The sequence below is a fragment of the Silene latifolia genome, chromosome 2 (genome assembly GCF_048544455.1).
Source record: "Silene latifolia isolate original U9 population chromosome 2, ASM4854445v1, whole genome shotgun sequence".
Taxonomy (NCBI): domain Eukaryota; kingdom Viridiplantae; phylum Streptophyta; class Magnoliopsida; order Caryophyllales; family Caryophyllaceae; genus Silene; species Silene latifolia.
The window spans coordinates 169,050,630-169,073,401 of record NC_133527.1 but is presented as its reverse complement, the minus strand read 5'-3'; the positions used below and the strand labels follow the sequence as shown (position 1 = coordinate 169,073,401).

The following is a 22,772-nucleotide window of genomic DNA, read 5'->3' as shown; positions in this document are numbered from 1 at the left end:
CTCGTCCCCTCCCCTACCTCCATTCCAGATACTCAAACAAAATGTTTGATGTTTGGGTACTATGTTTGTAAACTGAAAAAGTTTGAATATTATATATAAACACGAACTTTGCTATTTATTTCATTTTGCATAAATAAATCTTACTACCTCCATCTCATTTTTATTGTTCTTTTTTCTTCAAATTTTATTATCTCATAATTATTATCCCCTTTCTAGATCTAGAAAGGAAAAACTTTAGTCAACCAACTCGTCGCAATCAACCTCATTCCCACTCGAAACAACCTTTAGCCCACTACTTAATCCCTTCGGTTCACACATAAAACGGTCTAAAATGCAAAACTTTCATCTCTCTCTTGAAAAGTTGACCTAACTAACAGAAAACTAACCGCTACTTTCTGAACTTCATAATTTTACATCCCGTAAAGATCAAGTTGAACATGACAAAAAAAAGGCAGAAACTTAGGTTTTGTTTGATAACAACAGATTGAACAATTTTTTTAGCATTTTGAGAGTTTTTACACAATTTAACTAACAAATGTGATATTTTGAGTGTTGATCATCGACATATTGAAATAGTAGATTGTGGTGTAATTTCTTGTTTTACATTATGACCTTTAATTAGTATATTATAAGAAAATAAAAATTGAGTTTTTTTTTCTCTGAGGAAATTAAAAATCAAACTTTATCTTTATCATATTTATAATTAATATTCTTCACTTAAAATATATAAATTTAAGCAAGTTCAAATAAGTTAGCTAAAAGTTATAAATCACAAATTGTACGAAGCAGTATAATCATTTTTTTTTATTAATATGAAATAAATGTCATAAACTTCGAGAATATATTAATGCGGTAGAGAACTATAGAAGAGTTGGCAAGTACCTAACCCCCTTTTAGGTTTAATTTTTTTCATTTATTATTAAATTTTTGCCTAAAGGTGGTTAAAGCATCGTATTATGCATGACGAATATGTCTCACCCTTTCCCAGTTCGTATCTCTCCCTAAATTATAGTGATGATGTGCTCAATTTACACAAAAATAAAAATAAATTATAGCATCAACAATAATTAGTTTGCTCCATATAATTGAATAGTACCGTTTTTTATGCATGTAAATTTGTCAGAAGAAAAGCTTGAGAGAGACGGTATTCACTATATTAGGGAAAGACTACATACTCTTACACTTTTATGTGTTTATCATGACTTTTTTTTAATGTTGATCGTTGCTTGAATTGAATCTTAACCTTATACATATTTCTATTATAAGTGTATCTAATTTACCTTCAAGCCTCATTCAAATCTATTTTATTACTCGTGGTACCATTTTTACTTTAAATTGTAAAACAATCGCACAATAAAGTTTTTCAAAATATTTACTCATTTGTCATAATATGATATTTCGATTCGCATATTAGCAGCAACTTTCTTTATCTTTTAATACTCCTTGAAAAATAGATATCAAACTTTGTACTTATCAATAATTTGTGAATATCTTATTTAAATTTTGATTAATATATTTTTATATAAGGGAAAATGCACATGGTGCCCTTGAGATTTGCCATTTTGCACGATATACCCAAAATTTTGATTCAAAAAACTTTAAAAGGTTATAACTCGTGTTTAAGAGATCAGAATGTGACGGTTTTTTTTTCAAATCGATCGTCTTTTCGAGAACTACGATTTGAAAAAAAAAATTGTCGCATTTGGATCCCGTGGCTAGGAGTTTTTGCATGTCAAAGTTTTTTTGACCGAACAAACTTTGAGTAACCATATCTCTTGGTAATGAATTCCAAACTCAAATTTAACTTTTTTCAAATCGTAGCTCTCGAAAAGACGATCGATTTGAAAAAAAAACCGTATAAAGTATGAAAAAAGCCCTGTATAAACTATGAGTAACCATATCTCTTGGTAATATTTCAGGTTTCTCAAATTTTCGGGTCGGGTTCGGGTCAGGCCATTTCGGGTTCGGGTCAGGCCATTTCGGGTCGGGCCATTTCAGGTTTCTCAAATTTTCGGGTTAGCTCGGGTCGGGCCGGGTCATTTCGGATTCCGGGTCTGTTTCGGGTTTGTTTGTCGGGTCTATTTCGGATCAAGCGGGTCGGGTTATTTTGTGTCAGGTCATTTTCGGGTCAATAATTAAGAGAGAAAAAGGCATTTCAAGTCTTTTGGGGTCAATTAGAGTTATATTTTGTCGGGTCATTTTCGGGTTGAGTGGTTTCGGGTCGGGCATTTCGGGTCGGGTCTGTTACGGGTCCATGAAAGCTCGGGTCATTTTCGGGTCGGGTCGGGTCAATTCGGACTTCGGGTGTCATTCGGGTGCGGCAGTTTGGGTCGATTTCGGGTCTCGGGTCAACCTTTTCGGGTCGGGTCAATCGGGCCGGGTTGATTTTGCCAGGTCTAACAAAGAGTAGTATTTTTGGCCTATTAAATTGAGTTTTGATTTTCGTAGTACATATTTTGTCTTATCTAACGTCAAATATTTATTACTCAGTACATAGTATTTTAACGGAATGGCGGGAAGTTCTTCACATGCATGATAACATGTACTCTGTAATAAATAAGTTAATAAAATTATAAAGATGTTCTAAAAAGGTATATATGGTATATATAATTATTGGCTTACCGTCAAATCCGTCAATAACATCAATACGATACAATAGAGTAAAATGATTCAATTCTCATTGTTTAACCTTCGCAGTTTTTTGAAAAATTTTAAAAAGCACAAAATTAGATCTCACAACATAAAAATATACAGTGTAACAAAGCAAACGGAATACGTTAAAACAAAAAATAAGGTCACGCACAATTAAGTTACACAAATTCTCATTGAAGACATGACATATCCGTCACAAGCTGAAGACGGATACCATTTTACCTCACAATGTACCCACTTTTTCTCTCTCTGCAACACTATTTATGTGGTCCCCTTTCTCCACTAACCCATTTTGTTACCATTTTATCTCACAAAATATCCGTCACAAATGGTAACCCGTCACAAGGGAGACCAATTGATTAAGTTATGGGGACGGAGTGGATGGAAGACATTAAAAAGCATACATTCATGGGGTTTATATACACTATTATTTCTAGTTCTAATCAAATACGTTTTTAAATAAAAAAAATAATAATAGAATTTGATAAGCTGTACAATTACTATATGGTTGGATAATGACAATGATATATTAACCCGTGATGATAAAAATATTTCTTTTTTGATATACATAATCAATTTTACATATTGAATTATTATCTGTAGTTATAATTTTATTAATAATTAGTTTAGGTAGTTTCAAAAAGTTGGAGTCTACGAAATCACTCGAAAAAAGCTTCCTTTATTAATATAGATAGATAGATATTGATTGATTGATTGTTGTAACAAACCCTATATTCTAGCTTAAGTTTAGCAATTAGTTTAGCATACTGTTAGTCTTGTATTAGTATATATTAAGACCTTGTATATCGTTTAACAATATTAAGTGTAAATCCAACAATAGAGGAATCGGGAATTCAATGAGGACGAAAGAGTTGCAAATTCCAATAGAAAATTGATCAGCAAATACGAGCAGTACATTTTGATGTCATGAGAACAACTCCAGTAGAGAAGGCTAAAGGCTTCATAGGGAGAGTTTCGGGTTCATAACGAAAATTTGAAAGTCTGCAGGATGATGTTCATCATCTCTACAGAAAGAAAGAGCAACAATGGAGAACCTAAAAACCGCCACTTAAAAGAGAAACTAAGAAATACTAGCTATAATGGAATTTTTCCATTCTATTTAGAATACTAACCCGTCTTCATAAGTCAAGTTACACAGAAACATAGAAAAGTTTCAGGTTGAAAAAAACTACTGCTTAGCGGAGATGCTAAATGAAGTCACTTTCATCTGAGTAGCAACGACAAGAGGAGCTTCAGGAGAACGGCAATCTGCAAACTTCTCATGCATAAACCGACTGTCGACTATAGATTCGTCTTTCAGCACAATGTTATAGCAGTAACAGCTCTTCAATCCTTGCTGACTCTGGTAACATTTGTGCCCGCTGTTCTTCACTTGCTCAAAGTTCCATATCACACTGAATTTCCCGACTGACACCACTATGTGGCGTTCTTGATTTCCATCCTCTGTTACCTGGAAACACAAAAGTTAACACAAGTCACTTTTCATTCATCAGCAGTGACTCTGTATCTCTTTTTCTACCTATCACTCCTTCAGTTGGCATCAACACTAAATCCATATGACATTAATGTTAGCCCTAAAGCCAGATAACTAATGAACATACTTCTTGTTAAGAATTTCCTTTTTGTCTGACATTTGTATTCATGATAGCATATGACCTCGGATTTTTCCATCAAATTCATTACTGTAAACTTTTTAGTACTTGGTAAGTGCTAGTAATATCCTTAAGTTTTGTACGAGACAAAGTATATAGGGTAATTCAATGGGCGGTGGGAGTAACGAATTCTTCATGTCACTATCGACAGAAAAGTAACCAAGCTGTTGGCATACTCAGACCACATATCAGACATTCAGAAAGATGGCACAGAACAGCATAATCATATCCAACTGATTCAGAACATTAATTTGAAAAACATAGCGACCAGTAATTTAGAAACCAGCAGCATTCGCGTTAGTTAAACCAGATAAAATTGAAGTTGAACTTCAGTTACTACTACCTAATACAAGAACAATAACAACAAAATCTGAAGTATAGAAACAAACAATAGTGAATGGAGTATAGATGAGTCTTAGTGTCATACCCATGAGAACTGGCCACCATGGAACTTGTTGTTTGGACCGGCCATATGAGCATGTAGAGGCATAAGCTTGAGCAACCTCGGAGCAGAGGCACGATTCCCCATACGACCACTAAAACCAGTCTTAGTCCGACCATCCTTATCAGTAAACAATGTGCAGATGAGAAGCAAATACGCATCAGTTGTGGCCAACACCCACTTCCCATCATAGGTGACATCCACATGAGTGATAGGTGAGCCTAAGCTAGGGAAAGCCGTCTTAGCTTGTCGCATAGACGTCTTAGAGTACAGCCTAATCTTCCCATCAATGGACCCCACCACAATAGAACCATCCCCAGTTGAAGCAAAGCACTGAAAGTTAGTCCCTCTAGAGAACTGATGCCCCTGAGTCCAGTGCAACACAGGGGAGTTATCCGCCGTTGCAATGTCCTGAACCGCACCCCAACGGTCCCGCATATCCCACTGGCACAACCTATTATCATCGAGACCCAAGAATGTCGAACCAGAGGGATCCAACTGTGAACTCTTACTGTCACTAGTAATATCCCTCATCGAAATATCAGCTCCATCCTTTCCAAACTTCCATTCAGTCACAATCTTCCCTGTCTCGATATCAAGCTGATGAATACCCGAAGCATGGGGTTTACCCTCCGCCACAGGACTCATTAACATCATATTAGTCTCAGCCCTCATCAGTAGCGCCTTCTTAGGAGTCGAATAACTCGAATTTGCACCTTTCAACCCCCCGCGATCAAACTTGACACACACTCCTTTCCCATGAATACCGTGTCGAAAATTCTTCACCACCTGAATACTATCACTCCCAACCAAGAAACTATTATCCAACGCACCCAACGCCAAACTTTGTATCCCGGTCGTATTCGTAACCTCCTCCTCAAACTCCTCAAGCAAATCATGGTCCACTTGTTTCGCCTTTGCCTTCGCCTTCACAGCCGAACCCTCTTCCAAATCCGGGTCAAGACTATCCGGAGCATCCCACATTGTATCATCAGCCAAATCCGGATTAGCCCACGAAATGAAATCCTTTCCATAAATCTTGAGCTTGTTACCATCATTCGCCTCTAACCCATAAACATTCTCGAAAAGACATTTCTGATACTCCGTCACAAATTGATCATAAACATTATTTTCCTCAGAAAACTTCAACGCCCACACACAGCTGTTCGCAACGAACACAACCCGTCGCTGTTCCGGAAACATTTTCAGCTGCAAATCCGATGAAACAGTACTCTTAACCATGGACCCCACCCGGAGCTCCCAAGACCCACTTGTCTCCTTCTCCTCCTCATCATCGTCATCTTCTTCGTTTTCGTCTCCGTCTTTTTGCTTGATGAAACGGAAAGACGAGCAATGTGGGTCTTTAACAAGGGTCCACTTGGAATCAGCAGAGACGCCGCCGACATGACGGTAGAGTTTAATGGCGGTTTTTTTACCGTTGGAAGAGAAGGTTTTTTGGGCGGTAGAGGCGCCGTACTTGAGTTTAAGAGCTTTTAAGCGAGAATCGATATCGTCGACATCGAAAGAAGCGGAAGAGTGAGGTGGAGGAGTTGTGAATTTGTCGGATTCGGTGTCAGAAGTTGAGTTGTTATCATTTTCTCGTTCATCATCGGAGTAATCGGAGTCGGATTCGGGGAGATCTAAATCACCGCGACTTTGGCCTGCACCCATTTTTTTGTTGTTGAAATGTGAGATTTCGGAATCGAGTAATTTTGGTTTGTTGCGAAAAGAGGGTGAGATTGTGAGAAGGATGAACCCTAATTTTTGAAATTGGGAAGGGAGGGTGAGTAACTGAAATATTTGGGAGAGTGGAGAGGAAGTGAGGTCTGACGCCTGTTTTTTTAAATTTTGAATTTTTAGAGTTTGGTATCCGTCTAAAGACGCTCTCCATTCCTTACTTTGGAATTTTTTATTATTATTTTCACGACCTATTCACATGATTACTCCGTTATACGATTAATACAGATACAAATACAACTAATGTTCATTTTACTCGGATGATAACTCCTTTTTTAAGTTTTAACCTAATTTTATCGAGTCCGGATCCTTTCATTTCTTATAAAAAATAGAGGGTCCATTATCAGTCTGGATGACTGGATCCTCTTCTAAGACCATCCGCATCCATCACCACATATTTTCCATCACTTTACTCTTTTTCATCATTTCTATATCCTAATTGCATATCCACCTCACATTTTCTACCATCACCAAATTTTACTCATTTTTCTCACATCAATTAACCATCAAGTTTTTTTCCCTTTCTTACTTTATCATACCCCACACATTCTTTATTTAACAAAAACCTAACATTAACTTTATTTTTATAATTGTGTAAGTTAATTAATAATCGTATTTAGTTAATAATCATACTTTTAAAAATGGAGAAAATACTTTTCATTAAAAAATTGGAAACATTACAAATTCTAAGACAATAATACATAACATAATAAGAAACTATGAGTACAACTTGTTAAATACTTCAAATTGCACCGCCAAACCGTTGCCAAATATGCTCAATTAATTTTTTTTAAGGACTTGTGCGTGTTTCTAGAACGCAAATTGTCACAATTTACTATATATCTATCAATTTCAATCTGATATCCCGCTCCGTACTCAGCTTCTTGAACTTGTGAATGAAGATTCTCATACTCTGAATAATCAGTATATTTGCATATGTATCACGTTCATCTTCCACTATCATGTTATGTAGTATAATACATGTCGTTATTACCTTATTTAACATGGACTCTTTCCATGTTAAAGCTGGTTTTCGAATAACTGTGAATCGCGCCTGAAGTACTCCAAAAGCACACTCCACATCCTTCCTTGCTGCCTCTTGTCTTTCAGTAAACAACTTATCCTTGGGTATTTGTGGAAGAGAGACTGATGGTATAAAAGTTGACCATTGAGGATATATACCGTCACTCAAATAATAACCCGTGTCAAACTGTTGACCATTAACTATATAATTAACCCGAGGAACTCGCCCATTTAATACGTCATCAAAAGCAGGTGACCGGTGTAACACATTTATATCATTGCACGATCCAGGTACACCAAAAAATGAATGTCATATCCATAGATCTTGTGATGCAACTACTTCCAATATCACAGTCGCTTCTCCACTTCGTCCTTGAAATTGGCCTCTCCAAGCTTTAGGACAATTTTTCCACTTCCAATGCATGCAGTCGATACTTCCTAACATGCCCGGGAATCCTCTATACGCTCCAACCTGTAAAAGTCTTTGAAAATCCTGAACAGTTGGACGTCTTAGATACTCATCCCCAAATTGGTGAATAACAGCTTCAAGAAATCTAACAAGAACCTTCCTTGTTGATTCTCCAAGCCTCAAGTACTCGTCCACTCTATCAGCAACCTCTCCATATGCTAAGAGACGAAGTGCTGATGTGCATTTAATTAAGGAAAATGATTTGGCGACACCGGGTGTTACTCAAAGTGAGCGACACCCGGGGTAGTTTTGTAACTTACTCATGTATTTTGTGTTCCCTCCATCAACATTCAAATTTTAAACTTATTGGTGGTAAAGGGTAGTTTAGGAAACTAACATTAGTTAGTTAATTTAAGATAATAATAATAAATTAAAAAAAAAATCCCTTCCAAAAAAAAAAAAAAATAATAATAATATTCATAACCGATTAAGCGTTATTTGCGTACATGGAATACTCACGGTGCGGACCTAGGTGGGGGCGGGGAACGTGCCCCTGTAATCAATATAGGAATAAATATCTAATATAATCTTCCATAAGCAGCATTGTCTTCTTGTTCAGTTGGTAGTTGTCTCTCCTTGTCATTGAATGGTCGGCGGTTCGAATCCAGTTTGCAGCAATTTTTGATTTTTATCAAGATTTATTTGCTTTTTCAGACAAGCTCCATTTATTTACTTATTTAGAGTAAAAAAATGTTTGAAAGAAGATTTGATCCTTAGACCTCTTAGCAATATATAAAACTCTAAACCATTGAACAACTAATGTTAATTGTTAGAAAGTTTTAAAAAAAGGTTATATCTTAGACTAGTATTCCACTTTTTAGAAATATTATTTGTCAATAAGTTCGTTTATTTTTTTTTTTCCTATTTGTTTTACTCTTTAATGTTATTTTATGTAAACAATTCTAAAATAAAAGTTTGTAACTGAAAAATAATTATTCAAAACAAATGTACCCATGTGGTATATAAATCATAGGTCCGCTACTGGGAATACATGTTCATTATCACGTGCATAATTAGTGATCTTTCCTTGTCTTTGGCAAGACCATGACTTAACTTAAACTTAGCAATAGATGATTCAATTAAGAGAACATAAAACACATGTCATTGTGGTATTGACTTATGTTAGGTAGTGACTACTGACTAGTCAGTAGGGAGTACTTGGAGGTTCGAGACTTGTTAACTTATTATTTTGTTCTTTAAAAAAAATATTTATGTTAAATTTTGGATATTAATATGGGTTTACGTATTTAAGTAATTGAAACCGATATTCATATTAGAGTGACTTATTGTTTATAGGAGACAAAAAACAAAAGATTTAAAGCATACTTTATCTTATACACTCTTTGTGTGGTCATTTGTTTACATATTACTCCCTCCGTCTCGATCATTTGTATGTCTTTGTAAGGGGACAATTATTAGATAACAAGTGGACGAAATTGTCCACGTATCTTCAAATTGTTCATTAAAAACATTCCCAAAATAGAAAGTTAAACAATTCATTAAGACACTCAAAAATGAAGTAGGTGAACTGATCTGATTTGATATGAACTCAACTGAACTAAACTGAATTGAAATAAAAAAAAGATTATAATAATAATAATAATAATACCAATAGTAATACTAAATATTATAACAATATTATTCATTATTATTATTATTAATATATTGATATAATATAATAATAATAATCTAATAATATATATATATAAAATAGCAATATAATAAATACAGTAATAATAACAATAATATATTAGTTTTTTTTTTTGTCGAAACCATCCGGTAATCCGAACCACATTGGGCCGACTAATCCGGATTTCGGGGCGTGTCCAAGGATTACGGTATTTAAACCCCTCCCAATCGCAGTTGTGGGGGATCGATCCGCAGACCTCCCTACCAAGCGCAGCCCCATGCTACCACTGCGCCAACCAACGATTGGTAACAATAATATATTAGTAATACAAACGAGAACATTATTACTAATAATATAATATTAAATAATACAATATATTAAGTATAATAACTAAAAAAAGAAATACGATAAGTATAATATAATATAAATATTATAAATAATTTTAAAAATTAATATAAATAATAAAAATATATGTAATATAATAAAAATAATAATAAATATGTTATTAATAATATTAATCAAAATGAATATATTAATAAATAATAATAATAATAATTTATACTACCTATATTGCCATTAATCATAATAATATAATAATAAATAAATATATTAAATATAAACAAAATAATTAGAAAAATAATAATAAAAACAATAGTAATATAAAAAATATAAAAAATATAAATTAATATAATAATAAAAAATATTAAATAGATTAATATAATAATATGATAACAGTAAGAATATAAAATAAGAATAGTATTATAAATGTTGAAACTGAATCGAATCGAATCAATTGAATGGAGTCAATCAACTTAACAGAGCTGAATCGAATCAATAGAACTTATATGAATCAAAATTAAGTTCAAAAGAACAGGGCCTAAAGAAGCAAATATCATATGCTAAACTTTCATTTTGACAATTTTTTATTTTATACTTTATATTGATGACAAAAGTATATGTTCAAATATATTCTAGTGTATCGTTGTTTAAAATATATAACGATAATTTATAAATTTTAGTGAACTAAGCTGAAATAAGTAAAGTTGAGCTATACTAAATTGAGTTAAACAAAAACATACTAAATTGAATTGAGCTAAGTTAAGTTAAACTTTCACTTTTGAAGTGTGTTGAACTAAGTTGTTCTTAACTAACTAAATTTAATTGAATTAGACTAAGGCCCTGTTCTTTACGGCTTATTTTCACCCATTTCAGTTCAAATTCAAATATTCGATTCGATTTAGCTCAGCTTCATTCGATTCGATTCGATTCGATTCGATTCAGACTCCATTCGATTCCCTTTCGATTCAAATTTCACTCCATTCGATTCGATTCGATTCATTCAACTCCATTAAGTTCAGCTCATTTCAGCTTTACTCATCTTAAATTTAATAGTTATTATTAATTTTGTTATCAATAATACTATTTTTTTAATATTATTATTTTTTATTTTTTATTCTTTATTATTATTATTATTATTATTATTATTATTATTATTATTATTATTATTATTATTATTATTATTATTATTATTATTATTATTATTATTATTATTATTATTATTATTATTATTATTATTATTATTATAATTAATAATATTGTTAATAATAATGTTATTAATAATTTATTTATTATAATTACTATTATTATTATTATTATGAATATTAATAATAAAGGTGGACAAGTGCGTTGGGCCGGACATGAGCGGGCTAACGTTAAATTTCTCGGTTACAGAGAAGCGAGTTTGAGGGCTTAGGACGGGTCACGAACCCCTTCAACCTAAACCTAATCCAATTAAATAATAACAACGTTAAACTGAATTGAACTATGTTAAACTGAATTATAATTTACATTTTATTATTATTATTATTATTATTATTATTATTATTATTATTATTAATATTATTATTATTACCGACATGTTTTTTAGGGTCAAAGACCAGTAAATCTTGACCTGTGACCCGAAAGAACTTGAACCCGAAACGACCCTTTATTTTAGGCTCGAAACTCGACCCGACCTATTCGACCCGACCTTTATTTTGGCGCCAAAGTTAATTATCTGTTGAATCTTATCAGTTGAATCTTATCTGTTGAATGTTATGTTTTTGAGTGAGACTTTATCACTCTTCACGTTTTTTGCGGTAACAAGAAGTATTTGGCGCCAAAATCATGTAACCTAGATACATGTAGCATGTAGCAACTATCTACAGTCTACTTCTATATATACACTGGTTTTTGCATTCATAATATTCAAAGTTCAATCCGTCATTACTCATATCTACCATGACTACTTCTACTAGGAAGGCCACTAAGTTTCCCAACAAGAAACAAGGCACCATCACTTTTCCCAACAAGAAACAACGCGGCAATATATACGGAGGTATAAGCATGGCGATCGATTGTTCAAATTTATATTTATATATGCATAATTATAATACTCCATGATTATTTTTTGTTTTGTGTAATAGGATCCAAAAGGCTGCACAATGAAGTTGCTAAAGATGCAAGGAAATTATCGACGACATTTCGACAATGTGTATACGCACCCTTGTCGGGAAATGAAGACAATAAGAAGAAGAAAAGAATGGTTAAGGAAGTCGAGTGCATTGATCTTACAAAAGGTGAACCAGATATTATTGATCTTACGATCGAGAAGCCTAGGAAGAAGAAAGTGAAAGCGGTCGAGATTATCGACCTTACCAATGATGACGGAATCGAGGTCATTGACCTGACCAATGATGACGGAATCGAGGTCATTGATCTTACCGGAGAATAAATTTTTGACATTGTTTTAGGTTATTTTAAAATTTAGATGATTGTTAAAGCATTTGGTTGGATTTAAGGACTCGATTCATTTTTATTTTTCTGTATTTGTTAGATGCTTAGCATAATGCTTATGAATTTCGTTAATAATAAAATTTGAACACATTGAACTTGCATCAGAACTTCCAGGAATTCTCATGTCATTAGACCTATCTTGCAGATTCTATATCTCTCTCCTTAGGATGAATTAGAATGCCCCATAGGTACCAAATGAAAGCTAAATGAGTTAACTTTCACCTCAAACAAGAATCACTTGAAAACATTGCCTGAATCTCGAGATATGATAGCTTGAGTACTAGCAGGTCAGGCCTGAAATAATCAGCATTCAGCCGTGTTCCAGCAGGAACTTTGAGGGTGCATATATATTTTATCAGGTTGAACTAATGTTCCCAACATACCTCAAATGAAAGATAAACGAGTTAAATACCTCCTAAAAAAAGAATCACGCCAATATGTAGCCTGGTTTTGGAGATATGAGCATTTTAGTACTGACAGGTCAGAACTGAATGTTCAGCATTGCATTAGCTGTGACAGCCTTTGAAGCTCTATTGTGACCAATTTACTCAATGAATCTTTCTGATTTCAAAGCCATGGGAAAGTAAACTTCTTCAAGAATTTATTCATATAAAGAACATTAATTTCCACCGGGTAAAACTCTAGATATGGAGCAAACAAAATGAGCCACAGAAATGATATCGACCTAATTCATCATTCCCTAATGCAGCAGCAACTTCTTGCAGACCACATATCTCTTAGCTTAGAGCAAATAAAAATGCTCAAGTTATATCAAATGAAAGCTAATGATGAAAGGTTTTATAACAAAAAAGAATCACTTGAAAAAGACCTCTGGTTTGTGAGTTGTGCGTCCTTCTTTGATGGCAGGGTCACTTCTGAACTGAAGCTTTTCACTTGCACTGTCATCTTTTTTTTTTGGTATAATGTAAGTATTATTAAGGGCAAATATGTAAAAGCAATACAATATGTAAGTATTGAGTGGCCTACTCTTACCATCAACAAAAAAGAAAGGCCAACCTTATCCAAACTTTATGCTAACAACAAAACCAGGAGAATGCAATCATCGACAAAACAACCAAAACCTAGATTTATCCCTCTTTTTCTGTTGGTAGTGATCTTCAATCAATTGATGCCAACAATCATACGATCTATCATGCTTTTATCCTTAGCTTCCATGGAGAATCTGATGTTAACACGCCATCTGCATCTGAGCTCATCAGTAATCAATCCCTTCCTCAGCTTAGAGTCCTTCCTCCTCAGTCTCCATTGAGTGGTATCAGGTATTTTCTTAATTCTTTTCTAATTCAAGTTTAATTGTTGCTTTTAATTATTTTGGGATTCAATTTGCACCTCTGTTCACCTGTGTTATTGTTCAATTGACACCTTACTGGAATATCATGGTTCAATTTGATTTCGGTTTCGGCTCGTATCGGTGGCAGTTGCTTTGGATATACTGAACTTTAATTATTCCCGTAAAACCTATAAAACTTTTGAACAAGGTTGGTGATCAGTGTGGAGTTTAGGGAAGGATATTATTTTGGGAGAAATTCTGGCGAAATTACCTCCCAAATCACTAATTCGTTTCAAATGCGTCTGTAAATACTTTAATACCTTAATTTCATCTCGAGAATTCATTCAAAACTATCTCTGGCAGAATGCTTCAATCTGGCAGAATGCTTCAACCAGTGTATGTAATGAAAAAATAATTTGAATATAAATATGTATACTCTCACAGGCGACGAAGTACAACGAATCAAACTCATACTTAGAAATCAAACCGAAACAACCACCTTAACCAATTCAAGAAACCTTAAATTGCAGACAAATGCTGCAAGAAGAATATAATAAGATAAGCTAACTGTAATCTAAGATGTAAACTTCATTCAGTGGTCGTTTGAAGGTTTCTCATTCGTCCTTGGCTTGTTCATATTTAATCTCCCACCTTCAGTCAGCTGATTATTTGATTGTCCCATCTGTTCAAAATATTGCTGCAAACATATCAACAAAAAAGGCAAAAATGATAAGTTGCACAAGAATTCAATAAGAAATTTAATACTTCAGGACTCAGTAATATACCATCATCTCCGTATATCCACCAGCATGAACCGTATTATTAAACAGGTCGCCTGTTTGATGATAATAATCAGTGGTCATCTCTATTTGAGACAAATACAAGGCATCCGCTTCCGGATCAACTTCATCACGTAAATTTACGGTGTCACTAACTTTTTTCCTCTTTGATTTGCTTCCCTATGCGAATAAACAAATATATTGAGCAACTATTGTTTACATCCAGTAGCTATTAATGTACATCAAGGAATGAAGTAGACTTGCATTAAGGACATTGTAAGCAAATAACAAAGATGACAGCCTGTGAAGACTTACCTCTCCTGCATCATGGTTATTGTTTGTCCGTCTGGAAGTGGTTTTCTTGGGTACATTTTTCTGCCTTCCCCTGACTCGAATTCGTGGCCTTCCAACAGATTTCACCTGGCTTGGATCTTGTAAGGCAACTTTAGTTTGAGTTCCTTCTGAATTATCGAACACAAATATGACATCTTGTGATTCTTCATTTTCGTTGACTTGCTCGGATGACATAGCTTCCTTACCAGAAATTTCTTTGCTCCTTGTAAGATTCTGGTTAAGAAGGGTAATACCATTCATCACAATACCAAATTCTTCCTCAGTATTCATAGCTTTGATGGCAACCTTTTCAAACTCCTCCTGCATTTTCTCATACCTAGCTACAATCTCACTTTTTACAGGATTATAGTAAGGCACTTTCACCCTAGTGTATGGTCTATCAATATCCTTCCTCCATCGTCTAACAATATATAAATCTGGAATTTGTTGGACACCACAATCGTAAAGAATTTTTACCGTATGCCTACACATGATACCACGCATTTCAAATACACTACTATAAATCCAGGCAACTACAACGCCCCTTTAACAACGATTATTCACGAAAATCACAATAGACGTTGTAGAATGTATGGCGCGAATTTTACTAAAATCAATTACAACGGGTATGGTTATAAAAACCGTTGTTATTAGTTTTAACAACGGGTCACACATGCACAACCGTTGTTAATAATTTGGCGCAAAATTGGCGCAAAGTTAGTGAAAAGTAATCACAACGGTTATTTTTGAAACCCGTTGTTAAAACTTATTTAACAACGGGTGTTTTCTACAACCGTTGTCAAAACATATTTCACAACGGTTGTTGTTTAATAACCGTTGTCAATACCTTCCATACTATAAACCACACAAACACAAGTCTGCTGCAACCACAAAACACAAACCTTAATACACAAACACAAACCCAAAGAAGAGACCAAACACAAACACAAAACACACACTTTCTCTCTTTCTCATCGTCGCTTTATCTTCTCGCCGTTGATTTCATCGTCTCTTTACGTACGTTCTGTAATTATCAGGTTTGTTTCATCGTCATTATTTTATTTTTCTAATTATTTCATTTCCATGTATGTGTTTTTATCGACCATTAGGTTCCGTTCAGCATCTGCTAATTATTTCATTTCCATGTATGTGTTTCTAATTATTTCATTTCCATCTTCTTTGGCGTCCTTCAGTACGGATCGAGCATAGTAAGAGTCTTAAGGATGATATATATATCATTCATTTTGTTGGAGTTTGTTTTAGCAGTTAGGGTTTGGAGAATATATTGAGATAATGGAAATGCATGTTAGTTGAGATAATGCAATGTATTTATACTAATCTGGATCTTGATGATGACTGATAGATCTATGGAGTTGAAAAAATGGAAGCAAATCAAACAAGCATAACTCAACACTTTCAAAATGATCATTTCATTTAATTTTAAACCAAATACATTACAAAGAATTATCGAAATCAAAAGATGTATAATAAGCCGGAACAACCCCGGTTAAGCGTAAAAAGCGCTTCTCAACCCGCCACCAATCACGCCACTCTGGTATACCGCTAACTTCCGGGTCATTGGCTTCATATTTTGCAATAACAGATTGAATATATGCAAGGACACGACTTGCATGTGGAGATAAGGTTGGAAGAGTACAACTCAACATATCTCTCGGCATGCACCAAGTTGCGAGTAACATGTGCGACTAGGGTATGAAGATGATGATGATGATGAGGCTTTGTTGACAAGCCGATCGCTTCACGCCTCTTAATCCAATAATTCCGTTGATGTTCAAGGGATGCTTTGATTAATGAGTGTTGATCGGCGGAAGCCCGGCGAGAACCTTCCCATCATCTTCAATCGTTTGTGTAAGCCATTCTTCGTTGTTGATAAAATTAGGGTTCATTGCCATGTTGTTTCAATTAATGAATGTTAGTAAAGGATGCTTTAATATGTTGGTAAAGGATGCTTTAATATTTATAGCTAGTAATATTTAATTTAATTTTTTTTTATTTTTTAAGAACAAACAACAACGGTTATTTACAAACAACCCGTTGTTATAACTTTCCCCCCAAAATTGAGTCACACTTTCCACAACGGGTTTTTATACTTAAAACCGTTGTTAATATTTTTCACAACGGTTTCCTTAAGAAAACCAACCGTTGTTAAAACCTTTTACAACGGACGCTTTAACAACGTCCGCTTTTTTATATAACAACGGTTTTTGACCGTTGTTATAGCTTGTATCTGTAGTAGTGATAACTTGCAACTACACTGAACATGATTAGTCCTCTTGTCTAACCTGACCATGTACTCAACTCTCTTCTCTATGGCTAAGTCCCCAAATTCACGAGTATCCTCCACCTTGTACTCACTATAGTCTTCCTCATCCGCAAAGATACTAGGAGTGGTATACAAGCAACCTCTTACCTCTTCCATCACCCTTTGAAATGCGTAGTGCGTGTAAATCGGTTGGAAAACTCTTTCGGCGGCAAATTTGGTTAGAATTTTGTAACTGGTGTATTTTGACTGATGATCCAAAAGCCTCTCCTTGTCACACTTTGAACCGAGAGCAAGATCGTACTTGAGCACAAATTGTTTCAACGATGTCTTGCTATTAACGTAATGCTTGAAAAAAGCATTAACGCCTTCATTTCTTTGAGTAGTAGACATACCGGCCCAAAAACAATCATTCACAAAAGGTGGAACCCAGCGTCTTCTGTCTTTATATAAAGTGTACAACCAAGCATTTTTAGCCAATCCAAATTCATCCACAAAATTTTTCCAACCTACTTCGAACTCACCGACACTCATTGAATCATAGACGCAATTTGCCATTGCAGCTTTAATCTTCTCAAAGTCCTTGTAATTCTTCAATTTTTTGTGTTGTTTTTCCATAATATGCCAAAGGCACCACCTATGCCTAGTATTTGGCATTTCCAACTCAACAGCTTTCGTTATAGGGATACTCTGATCAGTGATAATGGCTCTAGGTGCCACACCCATGCAATCTACCCAAGTTCTGAGAAGCCACCTAAAAGACTCTGTATCCTCTCTAGATAGTAGTGCACAACCTAAAAGTATAGTTTGACCATGGTGGTTTATCCCTATAAAAGGAGCGAATGACATCTCGTACTTGTTATTCAGATATGTGGTATCAAGTCCAACGGCATCACAAAAATCTTTGTAAGCCGCTCTACTCCTAGCATCCACCCACATTACATTGCGAAGACGACCGTCACGTTCCAAATCTAACATGAAAAAAAAATTGTCTGACTCCTTCATGGACTTCATAAAGTAGTGATACATAGCGATGGAATCTGGCCCGGCCAATTTCTCTTGTCTTTTCTTCTGCAAAAAGTTTCTCACATCTTTTTCTAAATATGAAAGGTTTTGAAAACCATGATTTTTCACAGCCTCTGCCAAATAGGATCGAGATGGCCTTATGCCAGCCTCATCATTTATCAAAACTCTCCTCTCTACTTCTTTTGGCAATTTTCTATAAGCTCGCAAATATCTCACATCCTCGGGGTTAAGGTCATGATTATGACCCAGTTCTACCTTCGTATATCTCCACCGACCCTCAAACTCCTTGGCATTGAATTTCGCGTTGCACCCGATCATTTGAGATGGTCTAGGTTTAATTTTATTTTGCGACTGCTCACTTGTTTTCCAAATTGTTACAAACCCATAAAATATGCTTAGGTGGTAACTTTGTTTTCGGTGACGGCTTCACATTTCTCTGTCGAATTGAAAAACCACATTGCTTAGCATAATTACGGAGGTGTTTTTTTAACTCTTCTACTGTTTCAAATTCCATGCCATCTTGTGGTGCTTCCACATTTTCAATAACTGAATGATCATTATTATCACCATCGAATTCATCTTCAGTGTTGCTCGGACTGTTTTCTTCACCGTCATCACTCATGTTTTCTTCTAAACTAGCCAAATAATCTTCTGGAATAGCTTCTTCATCATCTAATAAGTCAATGGTTTCAAAATTAATTTCTCCATCTTGTCCTTCCCAATGAGTTGCTTCATCATTTACTTTATCTTGCGTCTCGTTAATATTTGAATAACTTTGAGAGTCCATAACTTGCATTATCAAAAGAAAAGAAAACTTAATAACTTAATAGTATTATCAACATTCATCAATTTTAATAAGGTACTAGCACGTTTGTCATTTATACTGATTATAAGAATAAACCCTGTACTTTCACTCTCTTTGTTACTCTTAAGACGATGTAGATGAGATTCTATGCTCAACTCTTTGGTTTCCGGTTCAAAATTGCAGATCCTTCCTTAAGTAAAAGATTTGGGGTACAATGCAATCCAATTATTTGGGGTTGTTGAGCACAAGGATTACTTCACCGCTGGTTATAGAGTGAGTTTTTCACTTGGATTAGCTCTTGCACATTCTAGTTTATTGTTTTAATGTAATCCTAAGACTCATAACTGATAAACCCATTAGAAGCTCTCCATTTAACGTGCTTCGTTTACTCTGCATTGCCATCTGTTTGTGTGATTGCTGATAATTTTGCAAGAGACCCCTCATGTAAATGTTAAGGGAACTAATAACCATGAAAATGTCTTGCATCAGTAGAATTCAAGTCTCTTTTCGGTGTGCTAGCAAAGCGTACATTTGACAAATTTTACAATGTTGATATTTTCTATTCATTTTCTAGTCTTTTTCTGACCAGCTGTATCAAATTATGGGTTCAGGTTACTAACTTCTACGCTGTCAGCAGTCGTTACGGCACTCCTGAAGACTTTAAGCGTCTGGTTGATGAAGCTCATGGTTGTCACTCGTTCACTATGAGAGCATAAGCAATTTGGCTGTTTTTATTTATCATATTCCTCACTAGAAAAAATACATGATATGGAACACACTAAAATAGGAAGCAAATAGCAATAATAACCGCCTCAGTCAAGACATAATCTGGAACCTTTGCTATTCACCTCTTTGAAGATTGTATGACTACTCGGCCTGAAGTCATTATCCAAAAACTTAGGAGGGAGATCAAAGCCAGATTAATGAGGATGAATGCAAGCACTATGAAGCCAAGTGACTGTAGGTGGTTGGCGAATTTGACTATTAAAATGTCGTCTTTATACAGTTTTTTGCAAAATATAGGCACTGGTTGCAACATTTTTGGCACTGTGTATCTATTTTTTTGAGATCAATATACCTTACCTTGCACCAAAAAAAAAATGTGTATGTTTAATACCGTCGAGCATCAGCGAAAATAATTTGATGTTTATGTTTAACGGAATCAATCTCATAAACCAAAGTAAAATAGAAGCATGTTAAACAATCAATTGAATCTACAGAGTAGTAAAAATATGATCGAGCAAATTTCATCTTTCGTTTGTACAATTATACACAACAAATTCAATGAAAAAATTATATTTCATCTTTCATTCAACACTTGAACGTACCTTAATAATTATCGATCCAGTGGAGGAAATTTCCGTAACGTATTTTGTTGTTTCAGGTTTGACAGTACAATTTTTTTTTTTTTTTTTTGATAATTGGTAAACGTATACCTAGCTTAGTTTGACATGAATACAACTATCGATGATCAAGAAGAGATGAAGATATGTGTTTGTTATGATTATTGTTGTCTATTAGATAGGAGATATTAGATTTAGTTTAGTTTTAATTATTATCTTTTATATTTTATGTTATTAATATAATAAATTTACAAATTACGGTTTTATCCCTACGAATTTGGCGCAAAACGAAAATCATTTTTCTGTTTTTTATTTTTTTCTATTTTTTTTATTAGGGTGTTACCGAACTCAGTAACACCCGGTGTCGCCCTAGCACTCCCCTTTAATTAATGGTGACAGACTTAACCTACTTGTAGCATCAGGTTTGTGTTGAAATTGCCTATCGTAAGCTCCTACACCCTCTATAATACGCAAGAATAAAAGTTTGCGCATTCGAAACCTACGTCTAAACATTTGTGAAGGGTAAACTGGGTTTTCCGAGAAATAATCGTTAAAGAGACGGGGCATGGCCCTCTTCTCGATTTCTCTCAATATATGTTCTTTCTTTATTATTTGACATATAGTTTACCAATATAAGTGGTATAAACATTATTTGCCATATAATTTACCATATACTTGACTGCTTCGTATGTTGCAACTCTTTTCTGCCTCCGCCTCTCTTGCCTAGCATTCTCTTCTGACGAGATAGATGATAAGAAAGAAGATGATGATGGTGAGCCTGGGGGAAAAAGATGATAAGAACTTGAGCAGTAAGTAGACCATACATCCGATGTACTACCACCAATTTTATAGTTACAGAGCATTATATTAAAGTTTTTGAGTTTTGTTTTAAAAATTATAAGTTTTAAAATAAAGTTTATGAGTTCATTTACTTAAACATTAAACTCAAAAAATTACAACAAAACTCAAAAACATTACATATACGTCTAGTTAAATTTAAGTTTTAACGGAAAAAAATAAAAATCTAAATTATAAATTATAAGAAATTCAGAAAAAATACACAAATACTCAAAAACAAGTAAAGTTTGAGGTCATAAGCTCAGAAAAAATACACATATACTCAAAAACAAATAAATCTGAGGTAGTACATCCGATGTATGTTCCTTTTTCTCGAACTTGAGGGATACATTTTCTGGTTAAATATGAGAATATTTTAGAGTTATTTGAGTGATTTACAAATAGTGAGGGTGAGTGCTTTATATAAAGGAAATTGATGAGGATAAGATAATGTTTTATGTTAATAGTGTAAGATTTTCTTCGGATTTATATGGATAATGTTAGATTTTATGTGGATAAGAGATAAGATAAGATTTTGTAATATAATACAAGTACATAAAATTTAATATATTACATTACAAGACAATATTTTACATAATAGAAATACATTACTTTCTAATAAAAGAGAATGATATAAACTAAGCTATAATATAAATTAAAATAACACGAAATACATTACTTTCTAATAAAGGAGCATAACATTTTCTAAAATAGTACGAATTACTATAATAGTTCTCTTATGAGTTTAGCCTTCATCTCTTCCATTTCCGGAGTAAAAGACGGACAGTCCATTAGTTTGCTAAGTATTGACCAATTAACCTTCTTTTCTTTGACCCTTACTTTCTCTTCATCTATGGTCAGCCTCCTCACCTCATTATCTTTATCACTAGTCATATTAAAACTCAAATTCTTCACGGCGTTACTGAAATGACTCACCTCTTCGATAACAGCTTTCAACGCTCCCTTATCTTTTTTAGCTGCATCTCTACCAATTGGAGGAGTATTAGATGGACTTCCTTCTTCTATAGAGCAAGCTGGAGAGAACCCTCCATCATTAAGCCTAATTCACTTACCACTACTACCAGTTTCGGGTGTACCAACATTTGTAGGAGTGGTTGGATCTTCTTGTTGAGCTCTTTTCCCCGGATTAATTTCGGCATATGGAGCAATGTGATCTTCCCATTTTTTATAACGTCTTAACAAGCGCCAAGCATGTTCATAGTTGAATTTTTCTTTATGTAACTTATGAGCCATTTGAATGACGTCATCTTCTAACATCCCACTTCTCTTTATTCGATTAGCTTCTGCAAAACAATCACCCCATGCCATGACGGCTTTGCATATACGCCGCATTCTGCCACCAATAGAATTGTCAGTCTTCTGTCTAAGTTTAAGTGGATTGGTAAGACGAGCTTCTTCATACAAAGATGAGACTTTCACCCAAAGTGCATCTCTCTTTTGGTTAGCTCCAACAATACTATCTTCAGAGACACTCATAAATGAGGAAATCAAAGCTTCATCCTCTTCCCGAGTAAAATGTACAATATGACTCGATGCCTCCTCATTGTTGTTATTGTCTTCTAGTTCTTCAATTTGAACATTATTTTAAGGAGTAT

The 22,772-nt window shown here is 34.3% G+C and overlaps 4 protein-coding genes across 4 annotated transcripts; all 4 read right to left on the bottom strand.

Moving 5' to 3' along the window:
* Positions 1-3,510: 3,510 nt before the first annotated feature.
* On the bottom strand, positions 3,511-6,691 carry LOC141643334 (protein CYPRO4-like). The gene is made up of 2 exons (XM_074452456.1): positions 4,753-6,691; positions 3,511-4,123 (listed from the first exon to the last, which is right to left on the bottom strand). The coding sequence occupies exons 1-2, from the start codon at positions 6,436-6,438 to the stop codon at positions 3,842-3,844; spliced, it is 1,968 nt and encodes a 655-aa protein (XP_074308557.1). The 5' UTR covers positions 6,439-6,691; the 3' UTR covers positions 3,511-3,841.
* Positions 6,692-7,837: 1,146 nt separating this feature from the next.
* Positions 7,838-8,260, bottom strand: LOC141641604 (uncharacterized). The gene is made up of 2 exons (XM_074450259.1): positions 8,257-8,260; positions 7,838-8,154 (listed from the first exon to the last, which is right to left on the bottom strand). The coding sequence occupies exons 1-2, from the start codon at positions 8,258-8,260 to the stop codon at positions 7,838-7,840; spliced, it is 321 nt and encodes a 106-aa protein (XP_074306360.1).
* Positions 8,261-14,151: 5,891 nt separating this feature from the next.
* LOC141631076 (protein FAR-RED IMPAIRED RESPONSE 1-like) lies at positions 14,152-18,962 on the bottom strand. Its single transcript, XM_074443798.1, has 4 exons — positions 17,129-18,962; positions 14,847-15,378; positions 14,538-14,711; positions 14,152-14,449 (listed from the first exon to the last, which is right to left on the bottom strand). The coding sequence occupies exons 1-4, from the start codon at positions 18,487-18,489 to the stop codon at positions 14,345-14,347; spliced, it is 2,172 nt and encodes a 723-aa protein (XP_074299899.1). The 5' UTR covers positions 18,490-18,962; the 3' UTR covers positions 14,152-14,344.
* A 2,917-nt stretch (positions 18,963-21,879) lies between these two features.
* Positions 21,880-22,653, bottom strand: LOC141641603 (uncharacterized). Its single transcript, XM_074450258.1, has 2 exons — positions 22,230-22,653; positions 21,880-22,178 (listed from the first exon to the last, which is right to left on the bottom strand). The coding sequence occupies exons 1-2, from the start codon at positions 22,651-22,653 to the stop codon at positions 21,880-21,882; spliced, it is 723 nt and encodes a 240-aa protein (XP_074306359.1).
* Between the last annotated feature and the right edge of the window lie 119 nt (positions 22,654-22,772).

Coding starts and splice junctions, on each gene's coding strand:
- LOC141643334 (XM_074452456.1), bottom strand. CDS start 6,438: ATGGGTGCAGGCCAAAGTCGCGGTGATTTAGATCTCCCCGAATCCGAC. Junction 4,124..4,752: donor ATGGTGGCCAGTTCTCATGG/GTATGACACTAA, acceptor TTGTGTTTCCAG/GTAACAGAGGATGGAAATCA.
- LOC141631076 (XM_074443798.1), bottom strand. CDS start 18,489: ATGATCGGGTGCAACGCGAAATTCAATGCCAAGGAGTTTGAGGGTCGG. Junction 15,379..17,128: donor CATGTTCAGTGTAGTTGCAA/GTTATCACTACT, acceptor GATTTATAGTAG/TGTATTTGAAATGCGTGGTA. Junction 14,450..14,537: donor GTGGATATACGGAGATGATG/GTATATTACTGA, acceptor ATATGTTTGCAG/CAATATTTTGAACAGATGGG.
- LOC141641603 (XM_074450258.1), bottom strand. CDS start 22,653: ATGAGTGTCTCTGAAGATAGTATTGTTGGAGCTAACCAAAAGAGAGAT. Junction 22,179..22,229: donor ACCCGAAACTGGTAGTAGTG/GTAAGTGAATTA, acceptor CTTGCTCTATAG/AAGAAGGAAGTCCATCTAAT.